Here is an 18878-nt window from a genome sequence, read left to right as displayed (position 1 = left end):
CCTGGGATTTGTGCATTCCCTCAAGAAAGTCAGCACATAAAGCTAGCTGAGGTGCTCCCCGCATATCCTGATGGCCCATAATTAGGATGATGAGTCTTCCTGAGCTAGAGTGAGAGGGAGGAGATGACACTTTCACCTGAATAGGGCTGTGCCTGTCCCCACACAAAGAGTTGCATACTACCCTGTAGGGTGTCTGGAGCCAGGGCAGAAAAGGGCAGGGTCTTGTGACCTACAAAGACCTTTCTTTGAAGCCTCCCTACTTTAAAGGCTAAAATGGGTATAAGTACTGGACCTCTGACACCATATACTCGGAACACTTCTGAACTGAGAACATCTTACTAAGAAGAGCTGTTGTGCTGCCAGGAGGGACTGCCACTTTACGATTTGCTTTGATGAGTTGGCCTGCTGCCTTGCCTGGGAGTGAGAGGACTGGATTTGACTCTCTGCATCCTGGATCTCTAAAGGTTCTCCAAGGGCTTGTAGAGCTTCCCTCCTGTTTTGGAAGTCTCAGTGATATCAAAGACTTCACCTGCATCTTGCTACCAGCACCTCAGCTCCTCTGCTGTGAGTCAAGCTTTGCCAAGTTGGGCCAAATCCAGTTCTGGGCCCTTGGCAGCAAGTGTTTGGTGCTGCAACCCAAGAAACTATCCCATCAACAACCAAACGTCGATTGAAACCGGTGCATTTCTCTGCGATATTGTCGCATCAATGCTGCCTGCACCGAATCCACGGACAACGCTTGTCGACTGCGCAAAGCAACATCCCCGACTTATAACGCAACAACGACCTGCTGCGTGAGTCTCTGACACTGCATCGCCGACATCTACATCGCACTGTTCTCGACCCATTCCCGGCCCTGCGCTGCTTCGGGCCAACACATCACCTACTTACTGAGCAGTTGGACATTGACATCTCGGCCGGACGCACATCACTCTTGACATCAACGTCCTTGCCCAGCTTTGAAAAAGATGCATAGTCCTCAAGCTTCAGATCATCCTTGTTACTGTCAGTGGTTCGGCGTAACTCTCGTATCTGGTCTGTACTCCATCGCGGTCAGACGGAACATTTGGGTGTGCCCTGGTCAATCATGACCAGATAGCCCCAATTAGAGCAATTGATTTCTAAGAACTGCATTTTGATTTAATCTTGTAAAATTCATATCTTGACTTGTGTATGTTAGATTATTGTTGTTTTGGTCTTCTTTTACTTTGGGTGTGGGTGTGTGTGTGTACGTCTGTGTGTGTGTGTGTGCATATGTGTGTGTGTGTACCAATACTTTAGTTTAGACTAACTGCTCTGTGCCAAGCTTTAAGAGGGTGAGCACAGGGAAACCTTTAGTGTGTACTACACTTACCCTGACTAGGATTGTGGTTCCGGCCCGCTGAAGACCAGATTAGTCTAAATGGCCCAATCAGTACTGAAGAAGTGGAAAGCGCGATTAAAAAATTGAAAACAGGGAAGGCACCAGGCCCAGATGGCTTTACAGCAAAATTCTATAAAACATTCCCAACTATGTTAACTGGGCCCTTGATAAACCTATTCCAAGAAATAAATAGCTCTGGTGAAGTAAAAGGCACCCTGGCGGAGGCAACAATTGCAGTACTCCCGAAGGAAGGGAAAGACCCATCGCTCCCAAAAAACTACAGGCCAATTTCGCTAATTAATATTGACTGTAAGATTCTAGCAATGATACTTTCCGCACGTCTTCAAAAGGTGCTCCCACAACTAGTCCATCCATCTCAAGCGGGCTTCCTAAAGCATAGGTTGTCCAGTGATAACACACGGATTTTGGCGCATGTGTTGGAGAATTCTAAACTTCTAGAAACCCCTACAGTAGCAATAACGTTAGACGCCGAAAAGGCCTTCGATAAGGTTGATTGGGTCTTTCTCAAAGCAGTCCTCAATAAATTTAATTTGGGGGAAACATTTACACGGCTAGTGATGTCACTTTATTGCTGCCCCTCGGCGCGAGTTAGAGCTGGTGGATCGTTCTCATCTTCCTTTTGCTTAAAGCAAGGTACGAGGCAGGGGTGCCCTTTATCACCCTCGTTATTTTTGTTGGCAATTGAACCGTTCTTGCATCATATAAGGGAAGATCCTAAAATTGCAGGTATACCCTTTGGAGACTGCACGGTTAAATTGACAGCATATGCAGATGATGTGCTTGTCCTATCTGAAAGGGCGGATGAGGCAGTGTCTGCACTCATGTCGGACATTGAAGACTTTTCGAGGGTTTCGGGCTATAAGCTCAATAAAGACAAGACGGAGGTCAAGCTGCTAAATAATATAAGGGATAAGGGGATCTTGGGGGATTCTGGTCTTACATGGCAGCCCAAATGCTTTAAGTACCTGGGGTTGGACTTCGATAAGGATTTAGTCTCCACTCTAAAAATAAATGAAGAATCGACTTTGAAAAAAATATCTACTCTTCTAGAAAGTTGGTCCCCAAAGTTTCTCTCATGGTGGGGCAGGGCAGAAACTCTCAAAATGATGTCAACACCATTAGTTAACTACATGGCCAGTATGCTCCCAATGACGTTCTCTAATAATTTTGTCTTAAAAATAGACCAGCTGTTTGGTAACTTCCTGTGGCGGGGTAAGAAAGCCAGGATATCTCTAAAGAAATTACAACTGGCAAAAGATAAAGGTGGCCTGGGGCTACCATCGTTCAGGAACTATCAGACAGCCTTTCTGTGTAAGCAAGGTGCTCAATGGTTAATGAAATCACCAACTTACACTCCTGTGTGGATTGACATTGAGAGATCAATAGTGGGCAAGGCTCCTCTTGAGTATTTAATCACCATGGATCTGTCACACCTCCCTCACTCCAGATACATATTGTTAAATACCAGAAGGGCCCTACTTAGACTTGACCAAACGCATAAAACCAAATTGACATTCTCTAAATCATCATGCATGTCATTATGGAGAAACCCCTACCTTAAACACACGGGTGTGGAACTCTTCTGGGAGTCATGGTCCGAAAAAGGTATTAACCTGGCCGGAGACTTGTATGACAACAGCGAACCAATCCCGTTCTCAAGCCTACAAACGAAGTTTGACCTGGCCCCGATAGACTTCTATAATTTTCTAAAAGTTAAGGCGACATTAACCAACCGTAATTTCACACCCTACACTCCGTGGCTGATAACACATCTCCCACGCATCTTGCACTCAGGTCACTTCGTTTCCAAGGTGTATAAACTGTTGCTACCACTGCCCAGCAAATCTCACAAAAAAGTGGAAGCGAAATGGGAAGCTGAACCTAACTCCACAGGAATAGAGTGGGATTGGGAATTGATTCATAAGTCAGCACTTGCCCACAAAGTATCACCCATCCTATTCCAGACGAAGTATATGCTCATAAATAGGTCGTTCTGGACTCCGGAAAAGCTATTTAAATGTAAATTACGTGATTCTCCGGAGTGCTGGAATTGCCAATCAGGGACTGGTGATCTTCCTCACATGCTATTCAACTGTCCCCTGCTGAAAGAATATTGGGAGAAAATATTTACCCCTGGTTTACCCCTGCTCTGTGGGCTACGCGGCAGCAGTGCAAGGTAGCCGAAAGGGCCTGGCGGGCTCATTATGACAGCAAGGACAGGTCTGCCTACAAGGCTGTGGTTAAAGCTTGCCACCGAGACATCCGCCTCGAAAAGAAAGCCTATCTTGCGGGGAGAATTGAAGCAGCTTCGAACTCCAGTAAGGAGATCTTTACCATTGTCCGAGAATTCATCTCACCTCGGACTACCGCCTCGGAAGAGGGGCCCGTAGAATCTTGGGCGGCGGATCTTGCGTGTTTTTTTACAGGCAAGATCAAACTCATCCAGGACTCCTTTCTATCGAGTGGACCGGCTACATTGCCGATGCCCGAGGCGGGCTCGCCTCCCCCAGTTATGCAGGGTGCCATATTGGCTGAGTTTCCATCTCTGCCAGCCTCCGCTTCCCTAGCGCTTATGGGCAATTTAAAATCTGGGTCTCCGCTTGACCCCTGCCCTGCTAAGCTCCTGGGTAAATTGGCGGAGGTGGTTAATCCGCTGGCGCACCCTCTTCTCAACCTCTCGTTGAGTCTGGGAGAGGTGCCGCCAGTGTGGAAGCAGGCAATGGTCATCCCGTTGCTTAAAAAGCCGGGACTTGACCCAAAAGCCCCAGCCAACTACAGGCCAATTTCGTTGCTGCCGGCTCTTGTAAAAATTCTGGAGAAGCACGTTCAGTCGGTGCTCTCCAATTTTCTGGAGTCCCATGAGATCTTACATGACTCCCAGTCGGGCTTCCGTTCAAATCGCAGCACCGAGACCGCGCTCCTTGAGGTTTCTGAAACCATTAAAGGGGTGTTGGATTCCGGGGGCAAGGTCATGCTGGTGTTGTTGGACTTGTCGGCGGCTTTTGACACCGTCCCCCATGAGGGCCTGCTCGCAAGACTCTTTGAGATTGGTCTGCGGGGGACGGTGCTCAAATGGTTTTATTCCTTTTTGGCCGGCCGCCGGCAAACGATCTGGACATCATCTGACACCGCTGTAATGCCGCCTTTGGGAGTCGGGGTCCCGCAGGGCTCTATATTGAGCCCGACCCTTTTTAACATCTTTATGACCCCTTTGGCGGCGGTGGCGGAGTCATTTGGTGCCCGGATTGTGTCGTATGCCGACGACACCCAGCTCCTCTTCTCTTGCGAGAGAGGGGCTGACTTTGACGGGGAGAGTATCCAGAATTGCCTTGGGGCTGTGTTCGCATGGTTCCAACTGAACAGCCTCAAGTGCAATTCCGACAAATCGGAGGTACTCTTCTTCGGGTGCGATACGGAGCCTAGCTGGCAGGCCTGGTGGCCCATCGACATGTTCCCTCCGTCCGGCTCCTCTCCCATGGCCAAAAACTTGGGGGTTAAGATGGACAAGGGGCTGACGATGAAAGCCCAGATCTTGGGGGTTACCGGCACCTGCTTCGGCCTGTTAAAAATGTTGCGGAGGTTTCTGCCTCTCTTGTCCGAGGAGCACAGGAGGCTGACGGTGCAGGCTCTGATAGGCTCCAGGTTGGATTATGCCAACATTCTCTACCTGGGCCTGCCAGAGTATCTGCTACAAAGGCTTCAAGTTGCACAGAACGCGGCGGCCAGGGCCATCTTTGGCCTAAGTAGACGCACCAGCGCCTCTGGGCTGTTGGTGACGTTACACTGGCTACCCATCCGCAAACGGATCGCCTTTAAGGCTCTGACCTTGGCCTACAAAGCGCTCCATGCTGTGGGAGCTAAACATCTCCAAAAGAGACTGACCTTTTACCATCCGACTCGCTCGTTGAGGTCAGAATCTCTACTTTTGGCGGCTGTTCCGCGTGTGAAGAGGGCTCGCCTCGGGGGCCGCTCTTTCAGTCTGTTGGCTCCACAGATGTGGAATTCATTACCGCTCCCTTTGCGGGGGGCGTCTACTCTCCTTGATTTTAGAAGAGGTCTCAAAACCTGGCTGTTTTCCCAATAGGCCTGCCTGTAGTTCTGCTTTTTTTGGTTTCTTTTTTAACCTCTTTTAGCTGTGTTGTGTTATTCTGAAATCTGTTCTCCTTACCTAAAGCGCTGGGACACTCTTTTTGAGTAACCGTTGCGCTATACAAAAGAATAGATAACATAACATAACATAACATAACATAACATATTTGTATGCATTCATCATGTGTTTAAGATAAAGCCAATGAAGGAATTTGTATATGTTATTCTAGGGGGGTTAGAACCGCGATTAACAAATGAGCATGATCGCCAGCTTTTGGATTTAATGTTGACACTGGCATGTAAGGTTATTTTGTGCAAGTGGAAATGTGCTAAGGAAGTAAATTTCAAAATTTGGCAGGAATGGCTGTCTTTCCTGAGAGGTGCCACGAATCAGGCGTTACAGTCCTCTACGTGGTGTCCATCCAATAAGAAATTATGGAAGTCACTAGACAGTTCATCCCTCCATTTTGAACCGCCTTGAAGCAATATGACCTTGTAGTAGTATCTTAGATATATGGGTGTGATCCTAGTTGCTATGTCAGAACTATCCCCATTCATCCACACGTCAAGTGTTTAACAACTTGATCAATAACCATGTGACAAGCAAGAGTGATTCTTCTCTTTATTCTCTTTATTTTTATCATTTGTAGTTTCTGTATTGGTCTGACAACATCTGTATTAATTCACTTTTGATGGAAGATTTAATGTAATGTCTTTTGCTTTGCTTTCTTACTTCAATAAAAACGATTTGAAATAAAAAAAAAAAGGATTGTGGTTCCGGTTTGGACAGGGTGTATACCTCTCCCAACCAAAAACATATTTTATAACAGTGCATAATACTAGAGGCTCATCTGGTTTTGTAATGCTGCTTATCTATCTGGACCATTAAGGACACTGGACCATGAAGAAATGACTTGACTCTACCAGAAGCATAAGGTTTTGTCATTTGGAGAAACTAGGATTATGTTTCAGGTATTTTAGCCTCAGACAATATGTTTAAAATGTAATAATCATCGCTGGACCACAGGCTCAGGATTCTGAGTGCTGCGAGGGTTTTGTTCTTAAAAAGGCTCCAATTTAAAACACAAAACTGAATTTTTATCACCACATTGATTTGGTGGGTAACGGAAACAGCATTGCCCGATTTTTGTCTTATGCCACAAGAAGGAGAACAGTCACTATAATGAAATGTTTTAAATCGCATGCTTAGATGTGACTCAATAAGAATGTAATACATGTGTCACTGATGCACAGAGGCCATTCTCTCTTGCTCCCCTATGTGCTAAAATGACAATAGAGTGAAGGGCACATATAGGGAACTAGGGATGTCAGTGAGGAAGTGTCCTTGCCGCTTAGAGGATTCTGAATGTAGTATGTGTGCGAGTTCTTCAGCTCATTTGTGGTTCCTGCTCACTCCCCACTCCACTCCAATACTTGCTGTGATCTGTGAGAGAACGGCAGCAAAGATTGGGAGTTTGAGGTGTAATTGGCACACCTGCTCCTTTTCAAACCGCAAATTTTAACACGCCACGAGAACTTTACATGTCACCAATATAACACAAGTAAAATGATTCAAAATCAAGATATAACTGTGATAGCAATTGAAAAAAGTAAATCAAGAATAGTTATGAGAAGGCCTAGGAAGGACAGACAGACAGGAGGGAAGATCCTTTTCAGAAGGCTGTACTTGTAAGTGGTTCTGTGCAGTCATACCTGGCTTCAAGTAGAAATTTGTCCTTCAATTCTGGAGGAAGAGTTTCTCGACATGTTTTTACTGCCACTGGAGTGTTGTCAGCTATCAGTCGTCCACTGAACACCTCTCCAAAATTACCCTGAAAACAGAACAGAATGGACCAGGTCACATTGACTCTTAGCACATTTGATTTCAGAGATTCACGTGGAACATGTTCCTCCTATAAAATCGGTCAGGCGGCAATTTGAAGAGCAAGTGATAATTGGATTATTTTTCTCATTAATCTTTACACCAAGAACAATTGTCTCTGATCTTTAAATTGCAGGAGAGTGTTCATGTCACCAACCACCTCAAATGGAGCTGCCCTGCCTTCATGGTGATGGTGGTTTACAGGCGGACCCAGCACAGCTGTCTTCCATTGAGTTAAATCAGTTCCCCTGATCAGTTTAGGAGTCACCCTTGCACATCTAGACATATTCTAATTCTGCAATATTAACCAAGCACATTACCAACGCTTGTGGAATGCTATGATTGTCTCAGCAATCAAAAGGCTTAGGATGCTGCTGTGAACTGCTGGTATTTACCTGCATTCCTTCTAAGTTCAGTGGAAGTGTGGCACAGAGACTTGAAGCAGCTGGCGGCAGTGAACGCCTGTCAGCTGGGGTGGATGACATTGCTGGCAAGGGTGCTGACAGAAGTGCTGCCCACATTCTACCAAACGTCAACATTTGGTAAATGACCTATCCCAATATTATGAACCCTCTCGTGACCTCATTTGCTTGTTAATGTCCTTTTCAGAGTGCTATAATTCTTATATAATGATGAGTATTTGATTGAACCCAACTCTACTGTTGTGCTCACAGGTTTATCTATTATTCGTACCACAACACCAGGCACTACAAGAAAGAAACATGAACCAAATGTCGTCTGAAAAAAAAATGTTCTGCCTCTAAACCACGATTGGTCCCATATGTTTCCCCCTTTTTGCTAAAATCGGAGGTCGGTTTTGGCAATATTCTCCCTCTGTATCACTGCTGTTGGGAGCTCCACCTGGCAAATGTTATAAGTGGCTAATCTCGGCCACAAGTCAGTTCAAGGTGCACAGTACACAACAGTATCTACATCAATATTTTATTTTCACCACGATGCCTGTTTCACAAAGTATCACCAACAAGTACATGCTTACTAAGAGACATGACAGATGACGGTAATTTGTAATTCTTTTTTTTAAGTTTGAGTTTATTGAAATCAAAGCAGGAACAAAAAAAGAAGAAAACAGGTAAAATGATACAGCCATATAAGTTATGTGATAAAAAATTAATTGATAATAAACTATACAAAGTATAGAAAAAACATAGAAGGGTAATTTGTAATTCTGACATGAATAGTTCATATTCACACTGCCTCTTCAGAGGAATTTTTTAGGAAAAGGAATTCCTAAATAGGTTTTATTCAACTGAAAGATAAGGGCACATTATAAAAGAACATGTGACTAAAAATCCATACAAAAAATAATGAAGAAAACATATGTTCCTTACCCGACCTATTCTTTCTCCCAAAACAACATCTTCATGCTCCAAAGCCCATTTGTCCTGTTGAATACAAAACATACAACAGATATTTATTTTGTGGCAATTTGTTACCAAACAGATCCGATAAACTCAGTGGGAAAGCATAAGTGTAATTCAAATTCCAAGTAACCATACGTAGCCGCATGCGCATGCGTCGTACAAAACAATGGAAGATAATATGAATAGTCTTCTTCTTTTCATAAGGCTGATGTTGAACAGTGTTTTGACTCATATCATACTTTTTACAGATTTACAACTTTGTTAGACTCCGAATCTTAAAGGCTTTTTAAGAAAATAATTATGCAGCAGCTCACACTGTTGGATAGAACTATGCATATGGTGTTTGTGATGGCTAATGATACAACTTTGAAAGCCCAAATCAGGGGTATAGGAATAACTACATTTTACACACTCTGAATCTTAGGCCTTTTCATCCTGTCTTAACGTATGGGGCACATGGAGAACACACACTCACTGCACCCATTTGTTTAAACCAATTTTTATTGGTTTTATCATCACACAGCAGCACATTGCATCACATGGTTACATAAACACAATCATGGCATAAACACTCACAAGTATTTCAAATAGTCTCTAATGGAATCAATTATATCGTTTTTTCGTAGATATCAACACAGGAAAAATGATACTGAAGAATTAAATGTAGTGCTTGTGAGCAAAACACAAAACCATAATGCTCCAGTTCTAAAAGTCAAAGTGCTATTGTAGCATTAGCAATGGAAAACTAAGAGATGCACCCTGCATTGGACACACAGCCAGTGCAAAAGCGAGAATCTACGTCAATAAACCAGGGAGATCAGTGATTGTATTGAAAAAGTATCAGTCTACCTAGAGAGCGGCATTACCATAGCGGCATTAGCAAGTGTGGCTCGGGTATGGGAATGGCTAAGAGAGACACCAACACTGGTAAGACGTGGTTCACCCTTTACAGCAATCACCAATGACAAAGACCTGACCGTCTCACATAGAGGCAACTGGTCGTAAACATACTTCTCTGGCCTCCTATCTCTGCAGAGAGACCGATTCCACCTCAGTCCTTCGTAGTACCACGGTGTGCCAGCGGGGAATCCTGGAAAATAATGAGGCTTTCCAGCGCACTGTGAGCATGCTCCAGGCCAGAAGGGAAGATAGGTCCAGAAATCTTCTACCAACCTTGCCGGCATTAGGATGGGTGTAAAATCCTAGAATGCAACATTTCTCATTCACTTCACCCATCATTGTTGCTGAATGTATACACCCACCAAAGTTAATGGTTAGTCATTGGATCCAATGCTGACCTTTATATTGTAAATGTTCGATACTTATACTATGACACCGTGGTCTAATAGTAACAACATAAAAAACATGTTTATATGTATTATGCACCTGCCCATTATATTTTAGTGCGGAAGAGTCTAGTATGTTGTTTCTTATTTATACCTTTTGTCTATTTGTCTGCATTTAGGGGCCTATTACGATGAAGGATTTTCCGCATCCTCCGGGCCGGCGGTGGCTATGTAGAAAATGCTCTGCGGACCCACCAAAGACCCACCGCCACATTAGGATGGCTGGTGGGTCCTGGTTTCCGTCTGCAGCTTTTCCGCTGCGGTTGGCTTACAACCGCGGCGGAAAAGCACTAATATGGTGACGGTGTCTCTAAGACACCGTCAGCCAGATTAGGATGGGCTCTGAAACATGCTTTTCCGCGGCGGCTTTTCCGCCGTGGAAAAACATGTGCAACTTCACTGTGGGGGCCCGTTGCGGGGGGTGCACATGGGGGTACCTATGGTACCCCCTGCATTTGTATGCAGAAAGCGGCAGGCACCGTGCGGTGCCTGCCACTTTCTACATACAAATGCAATGCGTGCATTTTTAACATTGCTGCGGGTGCAGCTTGAAGCCGCACCCGCCGCAATGTTAAAAATAGAGGATGTGACCGCCAGGGTGGCGGTCACATCCTAATTGCACAGGAGGGAACTCCGCAGCCCATGCGGAGGTTCCCTCCTACTCTATGGTGGCAGACGGACTGAGGTCCGTCCGCCATCATAATGTGTACCTTAGTGTCGTGGGACAAAATGTGGCATATGTATTATGAGTTTTAAAAGTGTGCTTATAGCTTTCCATGTTCCTATACTCATGTTACTATTAGTGTACAGAGAACAGATGTGTGAGATATCATAAGTGGTGAGAACATTTTGTGAGTTTTCTCTCCTATTACATCACAAATGACGAAGACATTTCTGTCCTAATAGATTTGAGAATCGGTACAAAAGCAGTGTATTAACCCAGTGGGGCTGATAGGAACATTTCAACTTCTGGGTATAGGGGCTGGAAGTAGGGGTGCTGCAGCATCCCCAGAAATAGTATGCTGGAGTTCAGCAGATGAATGACCAAAAAAGATACCTTTACATTTTATGTTTATCTTGTCACATTTGCTGGGCGTAAAGGTCAAATGGGAGGCTATGTCTTCTGGCAAATTGCTGCTCATTTGAAAACTGGTGAGTGGTTTTGTTTCTCTGCAAAGTGAGAGGATTTTGTAAACAGTGACTAAGTGACAATCCTGCTGTGGTACAGAAAGTGAAAGGAAAGGCTGTAGGGCATCACTTTTTTTCCTAACATACAATAACTTTAAAATACCAAATCAAATGTATGCATATTTTAAATTATATCAGCAATTAGGAAAGCACACATGAAGCAAGTTTGGTGTAATTTTGAAGAGTCATGGCAACAATGATTTTAACAGGATCAAAAGAAATCAAGTCACAGTACTTGGTGATGCACACATGATAAATATTCGCTGAAACCCAATTTCCATGCATTATTGCTTTTGTTCTATATAGTTTAACCAGTAAAACTGCATGCCTATGTAAAAGTAGTGCCCATTTTAATGGAAAATGTGTTTTCTGGAAATGACAGTGTGCTACTTCACCAGTGTTCAAAATGCAACACGAGCTACATACCACACCCTTTCCACTCTACTGCTGAATTGGCATGACACATTGCCTGGTTTTTTACAATCCCAGTGATACATTAATGGCAGCGCCTCTACTCTGAAATTTGTTCCAGCCCCACTGCCTTGTAACCTTTTTCTTTATGAAGGCTACAAGCAGAGACGACAATGGCTTTTTCAGAAATATGAACTATCAAATATAACATGTTCTAATATTTTTTTTGTATTTGTTTATAATTGCCACACCTCTTTTAACCCTTTTGCTACTTCTGTCGCCAACGGCCGTCGCGAGCACTACCTCCCTAGTGCTGCGCACGTCCGTTGGCCGAAACGGCCCCGCCCGCATAATAGAACGTTCCGCACCGGAGCGGAACTTTCGAAGCAGCAAACGGATTAATATCTGCTGTAATCATTTTGCATATACTTTGCATTAGATTTGCTTAAGTAAAGCCTTATATAATAATACTTAACATTTCTTGTGTGTACTCTTTTGGGGAAAGGATGAAGGGAGGCCACTTAAAAACCCTGTATCTCTGACTGATTATATTATATTATTCTTACATTTAAGGCGCAAACCTTCTCTGGTTAAGTTCAGTAGACACTCATGGGACATAAACTATCTGCTTTCCCTGCTCTGTATGACAAAATGTTCTATCTGTGCTTGCCTTAGGGCAAAGGAAAATCTCCTGGATGTGAACACTGATACTCAATAGGTGCATGTCTCAGCAAAAAACTGTTTACTATTGTTGCTTTATATTTAATTGTTCCATATGATACATGTCTGTGTGAGTGACGTTGTGCCGAATGTTCTAGGACCAGCCAGAGATTAAGTTTATGGTATAAGAAGATGGGAGACTTTCTTCACACTGGCTGGTTCTGCCCAGTGCTTGGGTCCTTTCGGGAGGGGATATCTGTACATTCCAAGTGTTTTTAAACAACCACTCGAGCTGAACCTAAAAATTGCTGTACTAAACATACTGAAAGAGGAAGGATTCACAAAGGCAGAGAAGTTCCCACCAAGGCTGAGGCTAACAATGAGGAAAAACAGAAATAGCTCAGAACTGCAAGAAGTCAATACCCTCCAGTGTAGGAGGGTGGAAGCGTGGCATGGAGAGATGTAGCAAATAAGAGGAGAGGGGTCGCCCCTAAAACCTTCTCAAAATCTCGGGAAGCTGGAAGAGGTACTGTGCGGTTGATTGCTGCTAAATGAATTCCGAACCCTGACACAAAGTGGTCTTAACCAACTTACAAATGTCTGATTCTGATCCATTCTCCAAGTAAACAAAAGTATATATATGTAGGTCGATAATGATCTGGAACCTGGATGATGGTGCTAGGATGTGTTGTATGTTCATAGTTGATTTATCTGGCTTTCAGCACAAAACTCGATAAAGAAATGTAGTTTAAAAATGTTAAGAGAATAGAAGACCTAAGAGCCAGAATCAGGACTCAGGCAGAGAAGGGGGCACCACTATTTTTTACAGTGAGCTCTGCGAGATGCCTAAACGTAGAATCTTCGATAACTTATTGAAAAGTTAACTGAGGCCTCTTTTCTGAGAAAGGTCCCACTTTTCTGAAGCCTAAGGTGGGTTTAAGTCAACATTTCCTCAATCGTGGTGAGTCTTGAGATAATTTGCATTTGATATGAACTGTCAGGATTTCACACATTGCGTTTCATTGAAGTATCAGATTGATTTCACTGTTTGCCTGAAATCAGGTTGGAGGGCAGTTAGGTGTGCCGCCCTTAAGGCATGTTGTGGATGAGTGGGAAGAGAATCAGCAAATAGGATATAGCAGAGACCACCTGATAGCACATCGAGCCATAATTTGACCCCAGTTGCAGGGAAAATGAATTGTTAAAACTGAGATAAACTCAAAACAAATTCTTAACCATTCAGTTATTTTAATTACATTCACAAGTGTTACATTTAGCAAGGTTGCACATGGGAAGAGTACATAAATGTTGTAAATTAGGTTGGTGGTCCAGTAGAGTTTGTGACCTGTATGTTTAGTTTCCTGTTAATATGTAATAAACAAAATAATACTTTATACCCAAATGAAATGATTTGGACAATTGATTATGCATACCACTGTGCTCCTAATATTCTGCATCTTTGGCCGTCTTGCATAGAATGAACATGTAGTCTTTCATTACTAGGTGGAAGTAGATAAAGTGGAGTCACACTGTGTATTTGACCTTTGTTGTTCATAGATGACTGCATGTGTTCAGAACATCATACAATGAAACCAATAATTTTCAGAGTTTAATTTTGGAAAAAAAGAGGAAATAACGTTGATAATGTGTCGACAAGTTGAAAATAAAAGCATTACAGGCATGTCTTGAGTCACAAAAGAAGTAACAACATTTTGCACCAAGTGCCATTTTAAAAACACATGCAATGTATACATTTTTCTGGAGAAATTAAACTAGAAATGAAACTAAATCAACAGGAAGAAGAAATTGGGCCTGCCATGTGATCTTTACAGACTCACCACCAAATAGGAACACGCATTTTCAATGCAATAGGTCTCGCATTTGAGAGCAGCGTTTAAGCTATTGGCATCGTAAATGACAAAGCCTTTTATTTATGGTTTTGTAAAAGCAACACATAAAAGGCCTTGTTATTTTTAATGCCAATAACTCAAACTGTTGCACATGTGAGACAACTTTAATGGTGGCTACGCCCCTTTCTTTAGACGTGGCTCGCGTATCAGGTTACAGTGAGCAGCGTCTAAAGAAAGGGGTGCGGCCAATGTTAAAGTGAAAGCGCGTATGGGGCGCTTTCACCCAAAGTGAAGAAAAATGACTTATTTTCGAAAGTTTCTGTAGTGCAGCCGCTGAAGTGAAAGCAGTCTGCGCTGTTAATTAAATAAATAAATATGCGCGGACGCTGATGTGAAAGCGGCCCATGCTGTAAAATAAATAAATAAGTAAGCGCAGCCGCTAAAGTGAAAGCGGACTGCTCCATACATGAAATATTTAAATAAGCGCGGCCGCTATAGTTAAAGCGGACCCCGCTGTAATTTAAATAAACACATTACTAAAAGCTTTGCAGTGTGCTGCGATGTCGGGGTGGAATAGGGGAAGCTCATTAAAGAAAATAGTGCTCACCGACCGTGTAACAACACAAGTAAAAAGTCCAGTCGTTATGGGATGTTACAAATGCAGACAATGTGGTACCAAAGAGGGACTATTAAGCCTATTCACAAATGAAAAACAACGATTTCGCAAGGACAGTAACAGGAGCCAATTAAAAAGATGGGGGAAATGGGCAGAGCTTTTATGCCATACCTTAATACAGCATGCCTCGCTGAGCAGCGCCTGCACTGCTCAGGCTCGACCTAAAAAGTGTCATGCGTGTGGGGTTTCTGTGCCAGGTCAGAGTTGGCCTCCGTATTGTCTACAAATACAGATTTCTGTAACATTTGTTTAAATGAAATTTGGCAAGGAAGAGGAAATGCTTAATATTCTTATGGCAATGCTACCTCAGGCCGCCTGGTTAAATTCAGCTTAGTTGCAATACAAAACAAGCATTTACAATGCAACGGTTTTGCCTTTGTAAAAGTTAGAGCTATTGGCATTGTAAATGACAACATTTTTATTTATGTGTTCGTTTTGAAAACAGATAAATAAATGGCATTGTCATTTACAATGGCAATAGCCTAATCTCTCGCAAATGCCATCCACACACCCACAGAGAGCCCCCCCACACAGAGCCCCTCCACACAGAGCCTCCCCACACACACACAGGGCCCCCCCACACACACACCCACACAGGGCCCCCCACACACACACCCACACAGAGCCCCCCCACACACACCCACACAGAGCCCCCCCACACACACCCACACAGAGCCCCCCCACACACCCACACAGAGCCCCCCACACACTGCGAGCCCCCCCCACACACAGAGCACCCCCTCACACTGCGAGCCCCGATCCACACACTGCGAGCCCCTAGAGAGTACAATACATAGGGCCTGTGTAATGAGTAAACAACACCAACTGCCCCCCCCCCTTCCAGAAAGATGCCACGGAGGTGTTATCTGTTAGCAAATACCCCGGATCGAACCAGGGACTGTGGCTCTAAAGGAAAACGCTTTCCTTGGCTGATTTCTGCGGCCATCAGAGAGCTTAGGCTGGGCTAATGCAGGCGCGACCTGGAGGAGAAACCCATTAACGTCCATTAGTAGGAGCAAGAGCTGCTCCCAGGAGAGGCTGCAATGTCTGTGGGAGGAGGCAGGGTCTGAACACTGGTGGTGGACGGGGAGAAAGGAGTGGATAGACAGTTTTTATATAGCGCATTGTCTGACATTTACACTGCCTCGTGGAGCTGTTCTTTCTTAGCCAGGCTGGGGACAGGTTGCCCCAGTTTAAGGTGCTGCTATGGGAAGGGGAGGGGGGGGGGTGGAGGTCTGCGTCCGCACTTTTTTTCTCTTATTATTGTGTTGTAGAAGCCTGGAGTCGTCTTTGACCTCAGGTGTCCTTCCACCCGTTGTCATTGACTTGCTAAATATAGGATTGTTATTGTACCTTTTCTATATGTGAAAGTAATGCTGCATTTAGAATCAGAAAAGTACGCCCATGGGTACTCGAAAGCACAGCACTAGCTGGGTCAGGAACTCGCACTGGGCACGGGGCGGGTGAAGACTTGCGCCAGGGCTGTCCTGGCCGCTGTGCCCGCTGTGTACTCTGCATTGGGGAAAATACTTCATGGTATGCAACAATGTCCGGAAACAATGAGGTGTTTCAGTTCCTCGTGGTCTACCTTAGTACCCTGGATCACTATTTCTCCAGAGCAGAAAATCATTTAGTGCCAATGAAAAAATTGTCGGCCAGATACACACACATACAAACTTGACGGCTTTGTTTTTCTCGGTCTAAACCCTTCTCCAGAACGAGCTCTGCATATTTGTACCCGTCATTGCTTTCTGTCTCTTCGAGGACAAAATGCAGGTTACTGCTCAGCTTATAGCCCTGCAGGGCGTTGATGCCAATGTCTGGGTCTCGGGCATTCCCGACAGCAATGCGCGTTCCTGGCAACGTGGATTCCGATATATTTAAATCAACAGCATCGGTGTGTGCAGTGCTCACGTCGCGGTGGACGATTGCTCCCGGTCACGCGATCTGCACGTGTATTTTATTTTTTGTGGCGAAGTGTCCTGTGCTCAGAGGGAGAGGCAGGAGAGACCCCAAGGAGCACAGCACGTCTCTGGCCTCTATACACGATGTGCGCCGCGCTGCCATTAAAGTGGAGCCTGGCGCTGTGCACAGATGGAAGAGCGTATGGGGGAGAGGTTAGGGGGCGGGAGTATGGAGAGGAGCTATTGCCCCATTTCTCTGCAGCGGCCCTGAGACCTCCAGTCTGTCCCGTTTCCATGGCTGGTATCAAGTGAATCACACGGGCCGGAGACATGGAGAGCGTGAGAGGCAGCGGGAAGGGGCGGGAACGGGGCCGGAGACACGGAGAGCGGGAGGGGGGCGGGAACGGGGCCGGAGACATGGAGAGCGTGAGAGGCAGGGGAAGGGGGGTGGGAGCGGGGCCGGAGACACGGAGAGCGGGAGGGGGGCGGGAACAGGGCCGGAGACATGGAGAGCGTGAGAGGCAGCGGGAGGGGGGCGGGAACGGAGCCGAAGACACGGATAGACGGAGAGGGGGTGGGAACGGCCAAAAAATAAAAGCAAGCACTCACCTGGACTTCTTCCGGGTGCCGTCAATGCCGGAACAGATTCGGGGGCGTTCCTGAGGGCTTTTGGCTGACGTAGCGTGACGTCGCCAAAGGCCAAAAACTCTCGGGAACGCCCCCGAATCTGGTCCGAGATTGACGGACAGAGCCTTCTCCCAATGGCTAGCCTCCATTTATGGAGCTAGCCAATGAGAGAGTGGGGACGGTCCAGTCCCCACACACAGACATCATTAAGTTTTTCCTAGCACATGCGTACTTCGTACGCATTGGCTAGGCAAACCCTAAAAATGCCTGTGTGTGGTTCTGACATACAGCTAACAGCAGGTATCTTATGGACTTCAGTGCAGGAAGAAGGTGAACCTGTGTCAAACCAAACCTACAGCCATCTTTACAGCAAACAGAACTCCCCGAGCACGAGTACAGCTTAGATACAAAACGGAGCTGATTTAATGTGATGCTCCATCAATGCCCCCCTCACAGCCCTAGGAGGAGAGGAACGATTACTTAGAAGGTGTCCCCACAAATCGAAAATCCATGCGGTGTAGATTGGAAGTAATATAACCGGTGCCCCTGGGAACCACAGCAACAAAGAGACTGGACAGGTAATGAGTCTGAGAAGCGCATCTTGGCCTACAACCACGGGCGCACTTTACAGCATCTGTAAGATCAGCTTAACTGCAATACCTGGGTAGAGAAATCTTACAGCAGACAGAAGAACACTGGACTCTGAGGGACCTTGCAAAACAACACCCTTTTAGGAACTCCAGGATTTAACACCTTTAATTGACATAACAAAGTTAGTCCTTGTTATGGGGGAAATTGGAAATGTAGCAAGTTCTGAAATTGGAAACAGGTACCAATATTTGTCAACAAAGCCTCAGGCACGGAGGAGGGACTTCCTGCAAGGGTGACATATCTCGGAAGACTTTGATGAAGCCAAAAGTCAATTGTTTTTAGGTGACGCAGCAGATGTCTGAAAAAATATCTTTGAAACCCAGTGCTTAATTTGAGCCAGTGGTTTCAAGGAAACTGGCACTGGCACTTAATTGTCAACTCCGGCGCTTGTGACAGTCTGCCACAAGGTGGCGCTGTCAGACTAATTTATAGATGAACATAACAGGTAATAATTAATTCATTGTACATTAAAAATGACTATTACCTGCCGCCCAAGCCATTCTTAAAGCTTTGAGGGCCCGAAATAATCCAAATTGTCACACTTGTAGGAGTGCGATGGCTAGTAGTTGTGTTGTTACTATCACTGGCACCATGTCAGGGGCAATGACTGGTGCAAGCTGCAGTGGCCTCCTAACGAGAGCCCTGGCACTTATTGTTTCACAAATTAAGCCCCATCAAAACCAGGTTATGCTCAACCTGTAACTGAGAAGAAATACAGGTGAAAAGATGCAAAGTCTGAGGCCAAGTAAATGAGTACTCACTCCAGTGACTGAGATCAGAGGAGACAGTGGGGCGGAGTTTTAAAAGTGCAGCGCTTAGTTGGACAAT

The 18878-nt window shown here is 45.0% G+C and overlaps 1 protein-coding gene across 2 annotated transcripts in view; it reads right to left on the bottom strand.

Moving 5' to 3' along the window:
* Window positions 1-18878, bottom strand: part of FES (FES proto-oncogene, tyrosine kinase) — a 481567-nt gene that overhangs the window by 73998 nt on the left and 388691 nt on the right. For both annotated transcript variants that reach the window (XM_086948863.1, XM_086948864.1), the window contains 2 exons: window positions 8705-8758; window positions 7187-7305 (listed from right to left, as the gene is read on the bottom strand). In XM_086948863.1, the coding sequence (XP_086804989.1) occupies window positions 7187-7305; window positions 8705-8758 (173 nt within the window). The remainder of the gene's footprint in view (window positions 1-7186; window positions 7306-8704; window positions 8759-18878) is intronic.

The sequence above is a fragment of the Lissotriton vulgaris genome, unplaced genomic scaffold, assembly GCF_964263255.1.
Source record: "Lissotriton vulgaris unplaced genomic scaffold, aLisVul1.2 SCAFFOLD_1550, whole genome shotgun sequence".
Classification (NCBI taxonomy): domain Eukaryota; kingdom Metazoa; phylum Chordata; class Amphibia; order Caudata; family Salamandridae; genus Lissotriton; species Lissotriton vulgaris.
Note: the sequence above shows the minus strand (reverse complement) of the source record. Positions and strands in the feature narration are given on the sequence as shown.